At 52.0% G+C, this 18,304-nt stretch overlaps 1 protein-coding gene across 1 annotated transcript in view; it reads left to right on the forward strand.

Moving 5' to 3' along the window:
* ADARB2 (adenosine deaminase RNA specific B2 (inactive)) overlaps nt 1-18,304 on the forward strand; it is a 369,735-nt gene that overhangs the window by 320,619 nt on the left and 30,812 nt on the right. The window contains exon 4 of the mRNA XM_059915331.1: nt 16,155-16,269. Within this exon, the coding sequence (XP_059771314.1) occupies nt 16,155-16,269 (115 nt within the window). The remainder of the gene's footprint in view (nt 1-16,154; nt 16,270-18,304) is intronic.

Raw genomic sequence — 18,304 nt, forward strand, 5'->3', positions numbered from 1 at the left:
GGAGCTAATTAGGGTTGGCTGTGGTAGAGGAAACACCCGACAGAGGGCAGGAAATGGGCTGGCTGGATGCCATCGGAGCCTTCACAAAGCTTTGAAATTGGGAGTGAGAAAAGAAGAAGGCAAGGAAGCTTTACTCCATGGTATCGCTGCTGGATGGGGTAGCGAGACATTAGTGTAAAGGAGGAAGGCTGCTGGAGATACTGTAGGAAAAGGCACCCCTGGGCCTGGCATCAAGGGAAAGTCACTTAGGAGTTGGCCGCCTTCTTTGGGGCTGTTTCTCCAGCTGCAAAATAGAAGTCAACCCTACAGCGCATCTCTCCAGAGCCAAAGGTCTCATCAGCTAAGTTTGCAAACGATGTCATCCACCCATAATCTGCCAGCTGTGGCCAGCAGAGGACAAGAAGGAAGCGTCACTGGCTCTGCTAACGAGTGGGAAATGGGGAAGCCGGCCCTCCTGCAGCGCCTGGGCCATCTCAGTTCTTCCTGGGCCTCCAGCCCCACACTCATGCTGATGATAAATGTCAGCACGGCAGCCTCCAGTGGACGTCGGAAATGAGATCTCCCGCAGCAGACACTGCAGGAACACGGGTGCAGGGACGCGGCAGACACACTCAGCTGATCCTATCAGCGACGACTCACCTGCAGTGGGAGGGAAGTTCAGCTCATCCTCATCTCAAATCATCCATTTTTGGGGCCATCTGCAGCTGACTTCAGCCGTCTCCCCCCTCACTCCCCGTCCCATCTGATGGAGTTCTCCTTCGCAGGAGACTGTCTTCTGAGAAGGTCTAAGATCTGTCCTTTGTTTGCTCTTCCCTTCCCAGACAACCGCCAGCCCTTCTGCCCCCAGCCCCTCTGCCCCCAGCCCTGCCTGGAGCACAGATGCTGTCTTTTGTTTTGCATTTATGTTTCAAGAAAGACATTGCCCTGCTGACACTCTGCAAAGCGTCAGTGAATGCAGTCTGTTATCCAGGCTGCAAAGCCATCTGGACTTCCTGCTGAAAAGGTTGGACATGGTTTTAGGCAAGATTTTTATCAGATCTGAGAGGAAAACAAAATCTTGAATGCATTACCATCTTCCAAGGTTGGTGTCAGATTTTTTTCCCTTGTCAGTTGCAAAACAAAGCACAAAAAGATGACAAATCAAAGGAACTGGAGAATGAAGATACACATCTCCAGAGGAAGCTTTGTCAAATGCAGTGGAGGATAAACAAAAAATAAATTAGTTCTGGTTTTATCAGAAACTGGACAGACCTCCATTGGCATAATAGTCTGTCTGGCATTTCCAAGCCTTCCCAAGGAGCGCCCTTAAAATGCAAAGGGGAAATCCGAGATGTTCACAACAAAGGCAAGATTGCTCTCCAAAACCTATTAACAGTTCTTTAAATGTGCACAAGAAGAAAGACAGAGGGGAAGAGAACAAAACCAACCCCTCGAAAAGTAAGGCAGCTTTGAAATCTCTCTCTCATTCTCTGTCTCTGTCTCTGTCTCTGTCTCTCTCTCTGGATGTGACACAGACTTTTCTAAAAAGGTTCAAATTTTCAAAGAATATTGGTTTCTTAGCAACATACCTGCTCCCAAAAGGCTTTGGGTTTTTTTCTCCCCACAAGTTATTGAAGAAAATCCAGGATGGGTCCTCGTGTCAGAATCATCCTCTTAACAAGGACCCTTATCTTGGAGAATAGGCTATGGCCCTGGTGCACACCTCGGTCTCTCAGTCCTTTATCTGGGCCCTCGGGTAGCAGACTTGCTGTGAGTGGGTTCACAGCCCGGGGTAGCTGTGGCCGAGACCTCAGGCAGAGGACCTGGGCTGCCTCCCCCCAGGTGCACAATGTCCGGGGGGAGTGACCGCGTTTCACTCTGCAGTGCAGCCGCCAGTCCCATGAGGCTTTGCCACCACCCATTCAAGACGAGCAGAGGCTTCTTCCACGCCTGGCGCAACGCAGCACCAACAAACACCCACTTCATCGTATCAGGAAAAAGAGAGAGAACTGCTGGGTTTCGAAGTATGTTATGATTTCAGATGTCTTCACAGAGAAGGACCACAGCCCGGCCTCAGAGCAAAGCACTTTGTCTAATCAGGGGGATAAATAGGCTTCACGGTAAAGTGATGGTTGTTGAAAAAGTAACTTATGTAATGTTTTCCATTTCTTTCTAAACATCTTTCTTTGACATTTGTCTGCTCTGTTCCCAGGCTGTGTGGGAACTAAAAGTGCGGGCCCTGGTGCTCAAGGTTCTCTTAGTTTAGTTGAAATTCCCTCTGGGACAGGTTAGGAATCTCAGGACGGGCAGCGGGTGTGGACAGGAGAGCGGAGTGTGGCCAAGGTTCGGGGCGCAGCTCGGACCCCGTGCTCTGGGCTCAGCGCCCCGACCCAGCAAAGTGTCCCGAGGATGGTGGCCCCAACAAGGAGGCCTGTGGACAGGACCCAGGACCCTGCAGGGCACCAAAGCCGAGGGGGTGGTGACAGGAGAGGAAGGACACGTCACATCCGGCCAGGACGATGTGGGACTGACTTGCTGCTGCGGGTGCTGCTTCCTGCGGAGAAGGGTGGGGTGCTGGTCCAGCACGTGGTCACCCGGCCCTCCTCGCCCCACGTGAGCCTTTCCTGCAGCTGGGCCGGCGTCCCCTCTTGGCAGCTCTGCATCCCAGTGAGGGACGTGACCCTTACTCAGGGCCTCCACATGTCAGCTGATCGTCCCTAAGCAAGGATCCACTTGGGGCCCAAGTGGCGCCCAACAGGAAGGTGCAGGTGGAAAAGGTCGGAAGCCACCATCGGAGCAGCTCCTGACCCCGGGGGCCCTGGGGAGGCCGGTCTGTGCCCAGGGGAGCAAGGCAAAGGCCGGGCTAAGTGGCTAAGTGTCAGGAAGGCCAACCGCAGGTGCAGCCGGATGCCCTGCGGGGCCTGGACACCTGCCTGGTGGCCAGGCAGCTCGGCGGCCAGGCCAGACCAAGGCAGACACTGATCGTCATGCAGTCTCTCCCCTGGCCCCCACCCTGAGACCCTGACAGCTCAGCCACCCTCCTGAGACGCCCGCCAGGCCTCTGGGGACCCTGGGCCCTTTGTCCCCAGAGCAGCTACCGGACGTCTGCTCTGCTCAGAGGAAGCCTGGAGGGCCCGGACCTCATCTACAACAAGGGCACTTTATCCTTCCTCCCGATTCTGAGGGACATTCATCCCGCGTGAGGAAGCCGGGGACGTGAAGACAAACTCCCCTTTCACTGCACATAAGAGGCCCTCAGTGGGGTTGTAAGTCCGATTCCTTTCAGAGTCCAGGTGCCTTTGGCCCGAGCAAGCGTCCTGCCGGCTCTGTCTCACGCCTCCCTGGGGAAAGAACGGCAGCAAGGCGCCTGGTGGACACCCACCGACCCAGAGGCTTGTCCCGAGGCAGACGAGCTGATAGCCTTAAAGCAACTGCACAGGGCGGGTCACCTCCACAGTCCCCCACACCTAGACCGACTGGACACCCCTGATGCAGACAAAGTTAAAGTCAGTATAGCGCCTGGGACCCACGGCCGCTGAGTGGGGCTGAGCCGGTCCCAGGGGAAGTCAGGGTGGACGACAGCAAACGCCCCTGTGGACTCAGAGTCCGCATCGGTAACAGAAAAGGACGCAGCAGAACCACCGAATAGATTCTAGACAGCTCACAAGTGCTTTCCCTGGAGGTGGGCAGACCCCAGCACCAGCCGTGGGAAACTGTGCCATCCAGGCTAGGGCTTGGGAGGCTCTGCCTGAACAGCTCGGCTTCTCGTCCCCAAAACAGCCCAGCTCCTTGGTCATCTAGGCTGCTCCCCCTCAACCCCTTTCACCTCCCCACGTAAATCTAATAAGAACCTGTCTACCATTCACTCCAAAGTGTTATCTTGTGCTTCCCCCAGAATACACCCACCCAAAGGAGCCATCTCCATGTCATGTTTGTTCTAAACAAGTTTGCAACGTCACCTGCCGCTTCTATTGTACATTCCACATGTAAGTGAGATCCGGCCGAGTTTGTCTTTCTGTGTCTGCTTATCTCACTCAGCATAGTGCCCTCCAGGTTCATCCACGTTGTCACAAATGGCAGGATCTCCTCCTTTTTAAAGGTTGAACAGTATTCCAGTGTGTGTGTGTGTGCATGCGTGTGTGTGTGCGTGTATGAATAACTCCTAAGCATTTTTGCAAAGCAGGCCTAGAGGCAATGCACTCCCTCAGTTTTTGTTTGCCTGGGAAAGACATTCTCTCACCTTCATTTTTAAAGATTGGCCTTTTTCTTTCTTTCAGTACTTTGAATATATCTCTGCTGGCTTGCAAGCTTTCTGCTGAGAAATCCACTGGTAACCTTATAGGTGTTCCCATACATGTGATGAGTCACTTTTCCCTGGCTGCTTTCAAAAGTCTCTGTCTTTGACTTCTACAATATAATTACAGTGTGTCCTGATGTAGACCTCTTCGTGCTTAACCTACTTGAGATCCTTTGCTTCTTGAGTCTGTGTGACGATTTCCTTCCCCAGATTTAGGAAGCTTTTTTATCATTATTTACTTAAATAAGCTTTCTGCCTCTTTTTCTTTCTCTGCTTCTTCCGGACTCCCATAATGCATCCATCGTTCCTTTAACAGTGTCCCATAAATCCCACTCTTCTTTATTCTTTATTTTTCTCCTCTGCCCGGATAATTTCAAGTGACTTGTCTTTGATTTCACAGATCCTTCCTTCTGCTCAATGAAGTCTGCTGGCAAAGCTCTCTATTGTATTTTTTTTTCCATCACAGTCATTGTATTCTTCAGCTCCAGAATTTGTTTGGTTTTATTTTATGATTTCTGTCTCTTTGTTAAGCTCCTCATTTTGTTCATAAATTGCTTTCCTGATTTTGTTGAGTTGTCTATCACTGAGCTTCTTTAAAAACAATTGTTTTGAATTCTTTGTCAGGAAATTCATAGATCGCCAATGCTTTAGGGTTGTTTACTGGAAATGTACTTCAGTGGTATCATGTTTCCATGATTTTCATGTTCCTTGTAGCCTTGCATTGGTATCTATGCATTTGAACATTCACCCCTTCCAGACTTTAAGGACTGGCTTCAACGGGAAAAGACCTTCATTTGCTGGTGGCACAGCGTGCCAGTTGGGTGGCATGTGTGGTGACCATTGGTGTGGCACTGGTTCCAGTAGCGAGAAGCACCAGGTCCAGGTCCCAGGTGTGTGCACAGCGGTGCTGAGTCCAAGGCATGGGGGCAATGACTTTCTTGACTGTGGAAGTTCAGCTTAGAGAATAGGCACCTTCCGAGCATCTCTCTCCCATTTGTCACGTACAGGAAATGAGCGGTGGCGGATCTCTGGTCTCAGGTCTCCATGAGCTTGAAGAAACGCACAGCAGTGGCCTGGCCGCAGCTTTAGTCAGCGCTGCAGATGCACTGTTTGGAACTATTTAGCAATTTTAACCTACTTTATTTCACCTCTGTGGAAACTCTTTTCAGGGTAAAGAAAGCAGATTGGGGCCAAAGTCATGAGACAAAGGGAGCTGAGAGTTCGTCCTTTATGGCATTTGAGGTATGACATTGACGTCACTGATAATTTTGCAAAACAGGTGTTAGCATCCCTTATTATTCAGGCAACAGCTAAACAACTGTTCTTGAATTTAACAAAAGCTAAGAAAGTAAATATTACTTCCTTTGAGGAACAACTACGTTACCTATTGAGAGTCTTTCTCTCTTGATGTGCTGAAATGATTCTTCTTGTTTGCATCTTTTTAAATCCAGATGAACTCAAACAGCCATGAATCAACCCCAAACAGAGGCCCTCATCTGTGAGCATCTTCGTGTTAGTGCGCTAATGAGAATTTAAAGATTCTAATTAAACCCAGATGCAAAATATCTCCCTGAGTACATCAGAAAGCACCAGTTCAACAAAAAAGACATATCACATTTCCAATGCAGTTTTAGTTCATTATCTACATTTTTATTGTATTCCAACTTGAAATTAATTGTTAAAGCAGTAACTGCTATTAATATGTTTAAACAAACTTGTGGGTATCTAACAATTTGGGTAATTGTGAATAGCTACAAATTTACTTAATCAATGTGTAGATACACAGGTATCTGTGCACACAAACTTCAATTCTCAATTTTTCAAGTTAATGAATATGGGATCTTTATCTTGGGCTTTTTTGAAATCCTCGATTATGGAAAAGCCCTTGGAAGTCACTTTTGACATTGTAGTCAGGAGCCCAAATATTGGAGCTACAATTCAAACATCTGGATGTGAATCCTAACCCTGCCACTGCTGGTTCCCACCGCTGGGTCACCTGTGGGAAGTCGGTTTACCTCTCCCAGCCGGGGTCACCTCTTCCCTGAGGTGCTGGTCCCTCTGGCACCTGGTTCGCAAGGGAGGGGACCCCCTCAGGTCAGCAGTAGCTGCTGGGTTCCCCTCCTTCCCACCTGCACTGCTCCCAGTGACCCAGCGACCCTGAGCCCTCTGGCCCTGCACTCACTCTCTGAGGGAGCAGCCTGAGAGCCTGACGACAGCCGATAGCCGGCAAATTCACCCACAGTCTACACTTGGCGGCCTGCTGGCCCTGGGGCTGTTTCACGAGTCCCGTTTTCCGCAACAGTATTGGGTTGGCCAAAAAGGTTCATTCGGTATTTTCCGTAACATCTTACGGGAAAAAAAACGTATCCAAAAAACCTCTTTTCTTCATTTCCCCTGTTTCCTTTATTTTTAAAATATCTATCTATCTATCTATCTATTTATTTATTTATTTGGCTGCGCCGGGTCTTAGTTGCGGCATGAGGGATCTTTTTTGAGGCATGCGGGATCTTTAGTTGCCGCATGTGGGATCTATTCCCTGACCAGGGATCGACCCCGGGCCCCCTGCATCGGGAGCGCGGAGTCTTAGTCCCTCCCCTGTTTCTTTAATGTAACTAATCACGTAGAATTTTTAAATGCCAACAGTACAAGATTTTAAATGCCTTCATGTTGATAAAATTGGAGTTTACGAGTGTGACCAGCTCCCTACCCGTCTTTGTGAATCCATCATAGGTATTGAGGGACCTCTTGTCCACAGACAAAGGATTCTCCGTTTCACCAAGAAACCCGTAGCTTAGACACCGCCCCCCCGCCGGGGGCAGGGAGACAAGATCGGAGGGAACCTCGCTGTTCTGCTCCAAGATTCATTCGGCGGGTTTCTGCGTGTCCAGAGGCAGGAGGGAGGGCAGGAGGCTTCCTCTGAGGGCTGAATTGGGTGGGACTCTCACAGTAGCCCCGGGTGGCGTGAGGCCTGTGTAGACCAAGGGACAGAGAGAGAAGGGGGCCCAGCCTGGAGCCCTGCAAGGGGAGGCCGGCCGGCTGTGTAGGGGCCGCGTGGGGACCGCAGACCAGGGATGACAGCAAGGGCTAAAGTCCCACCACACACATTCAGCTCAGCACTCTTGAACGGAGGTGTCCGTCTGTCCGGTTTTCTGGCCCCAGGAGGTGCGGGCAGAGCGACTGGCCTGCCTGTCACCATCTCCTGGCCTGTCCCAGCTCCACCGTCCCCACCCACATCTGGCTTCCTGCCCCTCCCCACCCTCCCCCATTGTTATTTCTGATCCTCGCCAGTTTTTAGACAATGTTAAGGAAAGAAATATTCAGTGTCACTGTTAAAGCACCAACAGGAAGACTTTATTCATGGGGAGGACAGTGGCGGCAGGTAAAGACCCCTGCGATGGCCTTGCAGGGAGGCATGGAGCCCAGCTCAGATCACGGCGTGGCCGGTGGGGCTGCAGCCCAGGGCCGGGTGGGGCAGCAGACGGAAAACCACTAGGAGGGAACAGCAGGTCAGAGGAGTCAGGCTAAGCCGACCCAGCAGGACCCCCACTAAAACTGGACCAAGCAGAGAGGGACGGGGTGGTGGGCCGTGGTGGCTGAAACCAGCTCAGGGACCCTGCGCAATTTGTTCAGGGACAGCATCTTTGTCACATGTTGTCAAATGTGCTGTGTGTTAGAAGCATCTGCGTTCCGGCTGTGCTGCCCGGAAGTCTAATTCAGAGCATCCGCGACAGGCCCTGTGGACCCACAGACGCCCCTGAGCATCTCTCCTACTGGGAAGGGCCTCCTGCCTCCTCCAGGAAGTCCTCCGTCTCCAATAACCGAGGTCACTTCATGACTTGAGGCAGTCAGGAAACCCAGACTGGTGTAAGGGGCAGCGTTTCACCACCCCCCCCCCCAGCAGCCCTCTGCAGGCAGGACAGTGGTTCCCACCTGCGGGGGGTCCAACCAGATTTGCAGGGAAGTCTACTTCTTCCACCTCAGCTTGTTGGTCTGTGAACAGGGTAGCAACAGTGACCACCTCCGGGACGATGATGTGGATTAAGGCAGTGGTCCCCAGACTTTTTGGCACCAGGGACCGGTTTCGTGGAAGACAATTTTTCCACAGATGGGGTGCAGGGGGATGGTTCAGGCAGTAATGTGAGCGATGGGGAGCGATGGGGGGCGGCAGATGAAGCTTCGCTGGCTCGCCTGCCACTCACCTCCTGCTATGTGGCCCGGCTCCTAACAGGCCGAGGACCAGTACCGGTCCGCGGCCTGGGGGCTGGGGACCCTTGGATTAAGGGGACAGGCTGCCCCAGGCACTCAGCACCTGGCGGGCTCCCAGCCCCGGACAGACGTCATGTCACGGGCCTCTCTATACAGAGGACCCTGTCTGATTAGTCTCTGGATTTCACTACTGTCTTGCTCAATAAATTTTGATTGTTTCTTTTCCCTAGGGGACAGGTTCAGAGACGAAATAAGAATAGAAATGCTTGAGAAACAGCCTCCACTCGGCCTCTCCCCCGGCTTTTCTAGATACAGTGAGGTTTCCATGGCAACAGCTCCAACAGACCCCTTCCCAATCTTTTTCCAGCTTACCTTGAGGGGGGGGTGCTCCAGAGGCCCCAGAGGCAAACGCACACTTTGACTGGGGTGTATGTTGGGGGGGAGAGACATTGCCATTGCCAGGATGACAGAGACGGGGCTCTGGTCCTCGGGTGTCAGGCTCATGAGCATGATGCTCATCGGTGACCAACCACAGAACACTGTGGCCCGAGGATGAAATCAGGGTGGACTGAAGTCAGAAAAATGAGTGGACAAGCCAGGTAGCCTGCAGTGCGGGTCAACCTGACTCCAAACATTAATGTTCAGATGCATTGTCACTAAAGAGACTGTCTTCCAGATTAAACAATAATAACAAATTTAAAGCTGATAAAAGGTCAAGCAAATAATTTAACTGGTGAGCAACTCCTCACCCAAAATTGTCGTGATTTCACTAAAAAATGACTGCGTGAACCATTGACGTGTATGTGATTTCTCCTTAAGATTGGACTTGGATCCAAAGTACACACAGCATCCATGCCCAGGGGTTTAGATTAAGTCAACACGCAGCTTTCCCAGTTCCTCGTTGTTCACCTGTGATCCGGGTTCTTTGAAAGCGTGCCCGGCAGATGGTGCACTGAGGGCTCAGGGTTGTCCAGGCGGGCAGGGAGGGATGGCCCAGGGAAGCCACTCGGCACGCGAGAAGTGTTTCGGGAACGGTTGCCTCAACAGACACTGCTCAACACTGCCTGATGGCATCAAACGTGTCCTTTAAACAGCTTCGTGCTGAGCAGACAGTGGTGCAGAGAAGTGCGGAGAGGTATCTCTGTACCGTCTCCCGGAAGCACTGTGTCCGCACAGTTTGGACGATAATAACAAAACACTTAATGCTGGCGGATTCGACATTGAGTTTTCAGTACCAGGTACTATTTTCAGCATCTACTTCTGGGCTCTCGTTTCACCCCATAAAAATCCCATGGCCCAGGCGCTATTCCTGTTGGAGAGGTGAGAACGTCCAGGCCAAATAATGTTCGCAAAGTCAGGCTGCTGTTAGGTAGCAACGCCAGGAGTGGCCCGATCCAAGCCCTCTGCCAAACTGCCCATCACGGTCTAGCAGCACCTTCGCCACATCTGCTTTAGGCGCTGTCGTTGTGTCACAAACCACACCAAACCCAACAGCTCAAAACCACATCATCGTGCGTCTTGCTCTTGCGCTGTCATTTGGGCTGTGCTCCGTGGGTCACTGCAGGCCAAGGACCCTCCCAGGGAAGCTCACCCGTGGCCTCTCCATGGGGCTACGCCCAGCTGCGTCCCGAGAGGTCACATCCAGGACCCAGACACAGATGCGGGCGTTCACGGGCCACCGTCCCTCTCACTCTGCGGGTGAGACGTCTCCGAGGAGAGGACGCACTGCCTACGGGACAGGAGGCAGGTGGCAGGTGGAGATCACTGGTGAGAAGAGCCAGCAGCGTGGGAGACAAGGGCGCAGCCATCTTTGGAAAACACTGTCTGCCAGGATGCGGTACCTCCTAGCCTCGGGGCCATCCCACTGAAACACCCGAGCTGGGAACAGCCACAGGACACTGAGGGGCAGTGTCGTGCAGTTACCTCCCTGTTGCCCACAACAGGCGGGAGCCAACTCTGAAGAGGGGTCCTCCAGCCTCCGTGTACTTCCGCTTCCACACAGCCCCTGGTGCCCATGGAGCAACTGCTTCTGGCGACATTGGAAAGAAAACGTCATCCAGAAGTGTTCTAGGCGGATGCTGCAGGCCTGGGTCTCCCCGCTGAGATTCAGGATCGTGGACTTTACAGGTAATTCTTACAGTGCCTCTTTTACAGAAAGGAGACCGAGGGCTCAGAGATCTTAACTGCCCTGTGGTGGTCGAACAATTCGGAGAGGGTGTGGAGGAACGCAAGCCTGTCCTCTGATGCCAAGTTCAGAGCTTTTCCCACGATGCCACGGAAGCGGGGATAAAGGGCTTCCATCTTTCATGCCTTCCTTCAAATTTGTTATTGGCCTCTCAGTAATTTGAGATATAGAATAATTGACTAGTCAGGTAACCTGAGTTATTTAGTGGGACACGTGTTCACCAGTCCCTGACTTTGAAATTGATTGAGGCTTTATTGCCATTGTCAACAAACAGGAGTCATTACCAAGACCTGGAGGTGGGCTTTTCCCCGGACACACGAAGGAGTATTGAGATGGAGGCTGGGGAAGATCCTCTCCCATGCACTGGGATCCCTCTGAGCTGTGGACCGCTGTCCGGTGGCCGGACGACCATCCTGCCAGCGTTTCTCCTGCCTTCCCGGTTCTGGCCGCGTGGACGGCCAAGAAGGAGCACAAGTTGGCCGTGCTTTATGGAGAATGAGTCCCAACAGCGGGGGCACATGGCCCCACTCCCTAGGCCCCTGGCACGCCCACCTCCAGGGCGCCCGCCCACCGTCGTGTGCTGCAGACAAGGCGGACAGGAAGGGTACGGGGTGTCCCAGGTCCCGCCTGGCCCCGTCCATATGCAAATCTAACCTTTCTGATATTTCAGCAGTATAAACCCAAAGACGGGATTTCAACAGGAAAATATTTACTGACGGCTCTCTCCCTCATAATCTATCGATTTTAATATCCTCACCACTTTGGCTGAATGTCAATTTTACCCTGAGGACTGCTACTGCAAATCTGAACACATTTTATTTACTTAAGCCTTTCAAAATATTAGTGTTGGAAATGAGTAGAGTTTGAGTCTTTTGGTGTTCCTATTTAAAGTTTGTTTTCCTATTTAAATAATGCTGTTAATTTGCCGTGGTAATTGGGCCGACAGGCAGCGTGCAGACCACAACACGCAGAAGCCTAGGTAGCCTCGCGTTCCTGTTTTTGTTAAGTACAGTAACACGCAGCTCATTAAACGCGGAGCCAACTTCCCCACTTAACCTTTGGAAGCAGAAGCACCTGATTATCACCGTGATTTAACCAGAAGCCAGATTCGGTCTCCTCTGATCATTTCTGGTCCAAATGTCCAGCCTGTGCCAATTTCTGCATGAACAGCATTGACCGATTTCAGACCAAGTCTCATAGGGCCCCTGCAGGGACTTGGGGCAGCACTGCAGATTCTACGGCCCCCAGTCCCATCCACCCCATCTGTTCCTGCCCTGAGAAAAGCTGGGGTGGGGTCCTGAGGCCTCCAGAGGGAGGGGCCTTCAGGGGATCACACTTCCCCGCCACTTAAGTGCTCGGGGAGGCCATGACCAACTTGTGGAAGACACAATAATGCTCTCCTGCTACCAGGGGACCTTCAGAGGCATTTTCTAAATCGCTAAATCACCAGCAGTAATGAGTACAACTGGATGTCTCTCTTTTTCATATTTAACAAAGAATTTATGTTGCAAATGACACTTCAGCTCATTATTCGGGACTTTTGGAGTGCATCTTTAGAGACTCTCTGCATAGGGCTTTCGATATAACAAAGCTGGCTTCTCAACTGTCCCCAGGTCCAGCCTCTCCTGCCCCACCCAGGCCCCACCCGGACCCTCCCCTGTTCACTGTCCTGATGGGCGGACCACCCACCCTGAGGTTTCCAGTGGGGGGCTTCACCACCACGACTCTCACTGTGCTTGTGCCCAAGGGCGAACCTAAGCCAGACGTGGGATCTCTGTAGGATCCCTCCTCTCCCACCCAGGACAGACTAGACCAGAAAGCAGTGATGCAGGACCGCTCGGCCCGGGGCTCAAAAAATATGCTTTAAGTAGTTTGCTGGTAGTTGGGACGCACGTCTCCACCCTAGGAGACTGAAGGAACTCCACACAGCCCACAGACCTGTCCTGGAATTTGAATTTATAAAAATAATTCTCGATGCAAGCTTGCTTTTGAGCATTTAGCTGCTTCTATCATAAACCAAGTGCCAGGTGGGGAAAAATCAAATTATCTCAGGGTCTGATTAGTTGGGTTCGCAGTAACCAGAGTTGACTGCATATATTAAATCCCAAGTGATTAAAACATAAAAAATTCCTACTGTTAAATTAGACGGTAAGTTTGCGTCTCCCTACGTGAATTCCAAGTTTCTACCTGGCTTCTAACACCCCACGTAATCAATGACAACGTCACTTACATACACAAATCCAACTATGAAGAACTACATACAGCTGTAATCATGTATGTGATTTAATTAAAGCCAATCACTGAAAATAGCTGTGGTGCAGCAGATGGGGTGCCGGGGAGAGGCAGGGGAGGGGCGGGCTTTGTGGGGGGAAAGGGAGCCTCAGAGCAGAAAAGCTCGCAGACTGCGTTTCTCCAGCCTTTTCCAAAACCAAAAACCGTTCATTTCCCAAAGACTCCAGAAGGTCTGTAAAGAGACAACTCGGGTCCCTGTAATAGAGGAGATGCTCTTTTTCCAATGGAGATGGTTATTCGTGATTCTCTTCCTTTGACTTTTAAACCCAGAAAAGCTAAGGGTCATAGTTCAATATATAAACATTCCGTAAAATTCCCCCTGACAAAACTGTAATCAAGACTTTTCAAAGCAGTCCTAGGAAGTAATACTGGTTAAATACCAGGGATAAATTTTAACCAGCTAAATACCTCTCTACATCTTAATGATTGTCCTTCACCCAAAGTAAGAAAAGTTAAAGAAATCTTTGCTTTTTTCTTTTTCAATTCACCTTTATAAAATATTAACTGAGAAACATGCTTAACATAAATGTCAAGACCCCTAAAAAAAAGGATAAAGAAAAAAGGATTAAAGGGGAGGAGATGTTTTAAAAAAAAGGTCTTGATGGAGCATGGGTGGTTCAGAGGTGGAGGTGGGCAGCTCTGGCACCCAGCCATGGTCCCCTTAACCTGGGCCTGGGTGGGGCACCAGGGAAGCCCTCGAGGGCGCGGGGCCAGTGGCGCTGGTGGTGGCAGCTCAGCCGACTGAGACAGCATGTTAGAGTCAGAAAATACCAGAATGACGGGTGAAGAAACATCACTAATTTTTTCCTGAAATGTCTACCCTCCCACCAGCCAGTGTGTGTGTTCTGCCATCCCTGAAAAGGTCGTGGGTGCAGACAGTCATCCATCCGAGATGTGCGTCATCACTGACACACGCGGGACCACACATCCACGGCAGGACGAAGAAAGTGTGAGATGCGTACAAGCCACACCCCTACCTCGAACGTGCGTGGAGTTGGGGCTCCGTCATTAAAAACATGGAGCTGCTGGGGAAGCACAAGATACAGACAAAGCCCCAAACAGACGCTGCTCGGGGTTCTAGGACCAGCTCCGCGCCGAGGGCTGTGGTGATGGAAAGCAGTGTCCTCAGCCGAGGACGGTTTTAAGAGACGGGGCACAATGGACTAGATGCAGGCCAGGAGCCCAACCCCAGGGTCAGGCCTGCTGGGACAGGCCAGGGGCCTGACCGGCCGGTGGGGCAGCCCCCCAACCCCGGGCACCCCTTGGGGGTGCAGCCCTTTCACGGGAGGTTTGCTAGGTCCGAGGTCATGTCCACTAGCAGAGGTCCTCATCACCCCTGGAGAGACTGGACAACCCAACCCACCTCCGTCCGCTGCCCCACCCGCCTCGCCAGGCGGAGGGAGGGGAGGGACCCTTCATCCATGTAACCGCGAGAGTCAGGAACAAGCTCTGATTTGTTCTGCTTCAACTTTTCCTGGAATGGCTCCACCAGGGCGCCAGGCACCCAGGATGAAGCCGCCTGGTAACACGTCTCCTCACTACCAGTGCTCAGCCCCGACCCCCTGTAGACGGGCTGGTCCCGCTGAACCTCCGCAGGAGAGAGAGCCACTTCCCCAGAAGCAGGGAGTGGGGCTTCGAGAGGCGGGTCTGAGTCAAGGCTGCTGGGTTGACACCCACCCCTGCCATCCCCGCCACATCCTGGCAGAGACGTGGCTTCAGTGGTGAGAAGGGTGAGCCTGCACCCCCCTGCAGGCTGAAGCGGGGACAGCGAGAAGGTGGTGCCAGCACCGGGTCTGCTCTGCGTCCCTGAGTGAAGCACACTGGCCTCTGGGTTTCCGCATGAAACCGATTTTTGTGTAGTTTATGTCATTGTTCAGTGATTTGGGGCGTCCTGTTCTGAGGCCCCACAGGGCCCCGTGCAATGGACGCAGAGGGATGAGATGTCTCCTCTGTCATGTTGGTCTCATCACCTCCTGCACGTCCAGAAAGTTCATTTTAAAAAGAAGGGAAAGGACCATTGAAGGTGCGGGGGAAGCGCCTGGAAAGTTACTGGAGGAGGAAAGGGCATCAGCTCCGCCCTCGACTCCTGGGGACGGGAGGCGACACGAAGGCGCCAGCACCCGATTCCAGAGTGAAAGATGGAGGCGCCCCGCGGCGCGGCCCATGGATGCTGGACCACCCTGCCAGGGGGAACGGTGGGTGGGGGGGATGGGTCCCATGCTCACACCGGCAGAAGCGGCCCGATCCTCCACCTGGATGGGGCCCCTGCCCCCCGCCCCCCCAACCCCCGTGTGAGGTCAGAGGATGTGATACCGGGCCCACGTGGATGCACACCGGGGTCTCTGACTCCAAGCCTGTGAAAGTCGACTGAAAAGCGGTGATGAGGCCACTGCAGGTGCTTCAGCCGTGGGACCAGGAGGAAGGCGGGAGTCGACAGCCTCGCTCTCTGGGGAACACGGGCCTGCAAGTCTCACATGTGCTGCTGTTGTAGAAACACGGGTCATTTCAGAAAACTCAACAACCGGGATTACATCATCTTGGTGTTTGTGTGCGTGCACACATCCCATGTATCTTTTTGTGTGTGTGTGTGTGTGTGGCATGTGTGTGCCCATGTGTGGCTGTGATGTCTGTATGTGTGCATATTTGTATGCATGTACACACAGGTGTGCATGGGTATGTGTGCCATGTGCATGGGTCTCTCTGTGTGTATGTGCACGTGTGTATCATGTGCATGCACATGTGTGTATGTGTGTGTGTGTTTGTACACATGCACGTGTGCAGAAACTTGAGAGGAGCAGGTTGTGGAGGAGCTGTGGGGAGTGGTCCCTGGACATGGGGGGAGTTTAGAATTGGTTCTGTGACACGGAGAAGAAAGTGGGAACCGATTGCTCGATGTGTGTGTGCAAACCCCCCGCAGGAAGCCTCTGCAAGGCGGGGAGGGATGTAGGGGACGGTCCCCCCACCTGAAGGTTCTGCATAGGCTCAGGCGCTTGTGCCCAGGGGCCATGCCGGGGGCTGAGTCTCAGAATTGAGGCCGCAGATTTGATGTCCCGAGGCCTGGGGGGGTCACGGTGCCTGGGTGGCAGGGCGCCGCAGGGCAGGGGGACCTCAGACGCCCATGGGGTCTCAGCTTGGAGGAGGGAGGACATGGCAGCGGCGCAGCCGTCACAGAGGCTTGCTGCTTGTGTCTTGCAGGAATTCGCTGACACGGTATCCCAGCTGGTCACGCAGAAGTTCCACGAGCTGGCCATGGGCCTGGCATCAGCGCACGCCCGCCACAAGGCGCTGGCCGGGATCGTCATGACCCAAGGTAATGCCTCTTGCTTTCCCCTCGGGCACCTCACCCACCAGGAAGGAGTGTAGCCTAGCGTGGGCTTGAGCTTGGGAACCAGGACTCTCTTCCCCACGAAGACACGGAAAGAAAAGCAGAGATAGGACCGAGACTCAGTGACAAAGTAGATGACCAGCCGCCCCAAAGCCACCTCCACACACATAGAGGACTGAACGCACTCCTTCCTGCCCCCACCCCTAACTGCTCACTGATGGAGTCCCCTTCTCAGGATGACAGAACGGGCAGGAAACAGTCCATCCAACCATCAAGGTCGTGGCCGCTCTTACAAGCCAGGTTGGGAGAAAGTGATGCTTAATTTTAAGCTGTCACTTTTGGTGAAAACACCTCACTACTAACCTGCTAATAATAACTAGCTAGCTGGTTATTTGAATTCAACTGTAACTAGTTCCAAAGTTTGGGGCGAACTGGTAATGACCTACCAGGGAATGATTATTGAAAAAAAATAATTGACTTTTGGGCTAGTTAGGTTTCAAAGACACACACTTTCTCTGCCAGTGTAGACCAAGTCTAAGACTTGAAAAAGACCATCTACCTGATGTCCAAAACTATGGATGTTAGAAGTCGACTAACAGCCAGATGACTGGCCCTTTTTTCCCCTCATTCTGGACACCCGGGGGCTCCTGCAGTGTCAAGTGCAAGGCCACTGGGGTCAGGACATATGACTTAACCTTTCCACTTTGGGCATCTTAGTAAAATGGAAACAAAAATGCCTCCTCACAGTGTAACTTGGTGCCTAGGATAAAGTACATGAAAAACTTTGAAATGTAAAAATTACTCTATAATGTTCTAAGTCAAAGGCAATTCTGTTCCATCAATGATACTGTTGAATTTGGTGGCAGGCATCCCGCCCAATCCACTCGCGTTCGGTAACACCTGCCCCTTTGTAGAATAAGAAATGTCCCAAATTGAGGGCTAAGAGCCCCCTCAGTCCAGACCACGGCTGCTGGAGGCGGCGCTCCATCCACACAGCCACGGTAGCCACTAACCGGATGCGGGCTCCACTCTGCACGCGTAATGGGTGCAGAGGACAGACACGGCCCCCTCTGGGGACATGGTATCCAGGACGCAGTGGGGTGGCACCCAGGGTTGAACCCAGCAACTCCTGTGACTAGCGCTGTGAGCGGGCCAGCCGGCCTCTTTGGGACTCAGTTCCTCACCTTTAAAAGGGGGTGATGGTCAAACCTACCTGGGGGTCGTTGGAAGGTTAAGTGTGCTCGTGTACATACAGCACTTAGAGAGACGTGCCAGGTCCGTGTCCTCCGTAGATTACGACTGGGCATCTGCCGCGGCCGCAGGCCCTCCTGGCTTCTGGGCAAACAGCAGAGAACAAAACAGATCCAGCGCTGCCTTCCTGACTCTTAGAGTTTAGATCCGATGTGAAAAGAAGTTACGTGCAGGGCTGGAGGATCACAGCCACAAACTTTGGCAAATTTTAAGATTTGGAGTGTCACATGCATTTCTCTGCAAGGATTCCAGGATAACGTAGTTTAAATTAGCTTGGGCTGAGTGATGAATGGGAAGGAGAGAAGGAAGGATGGTGGGAGGGAGGGGGCAAAGGCACCAACCAACATTTCTTCTTTGTTGTGCAATGTACTCCAACCCCAAACGCATACGTCAGTAGGATTAGTGAGTAGTTTTTCAATATTTCCCAGCTCTATAGCTGTGATTGTCCAACATCTTTCCATTTTTCTGGGAAATTCAATTCCAGAAAATCTGGAAAGCTACTCTCAGACTTCCCTTGGAAAGCAGTGATGTTTTACAAAGACTGGTGGGGAAACAATACTTAAAAGTGGCCAGTAATACACTGTTTTACGTGCAGGCAATTTATCTAAAGGAACTAAATGTATTACGTGGAAGTGAGACTTTAAAAGGTAAACTTATAGTAATTAGTAATTTATGAACATGGAAGGATAAATTGCTGAAATTTACTTTCCTGTTATAAAGAGAAGATTTAATAAACATGTTGATTAAAAAGAGATTAGGGAGGATTGTG

Source organism: Balaenoptera ricei, chromosome 2, assembly GCF_028023285.1.
Source record: "Balaenoptera ricei isolate mBalRic1 chromosome 2, mBalRic1.hap2, whole genome shotgun sequence".
Classification (NCBI taxonomy): Eukaryota; Metazoa; Chordata; class Mammalia; order Artiodactyla; family Balaenopteridae; genus Balaenoptera; species Balaenoptera ricei.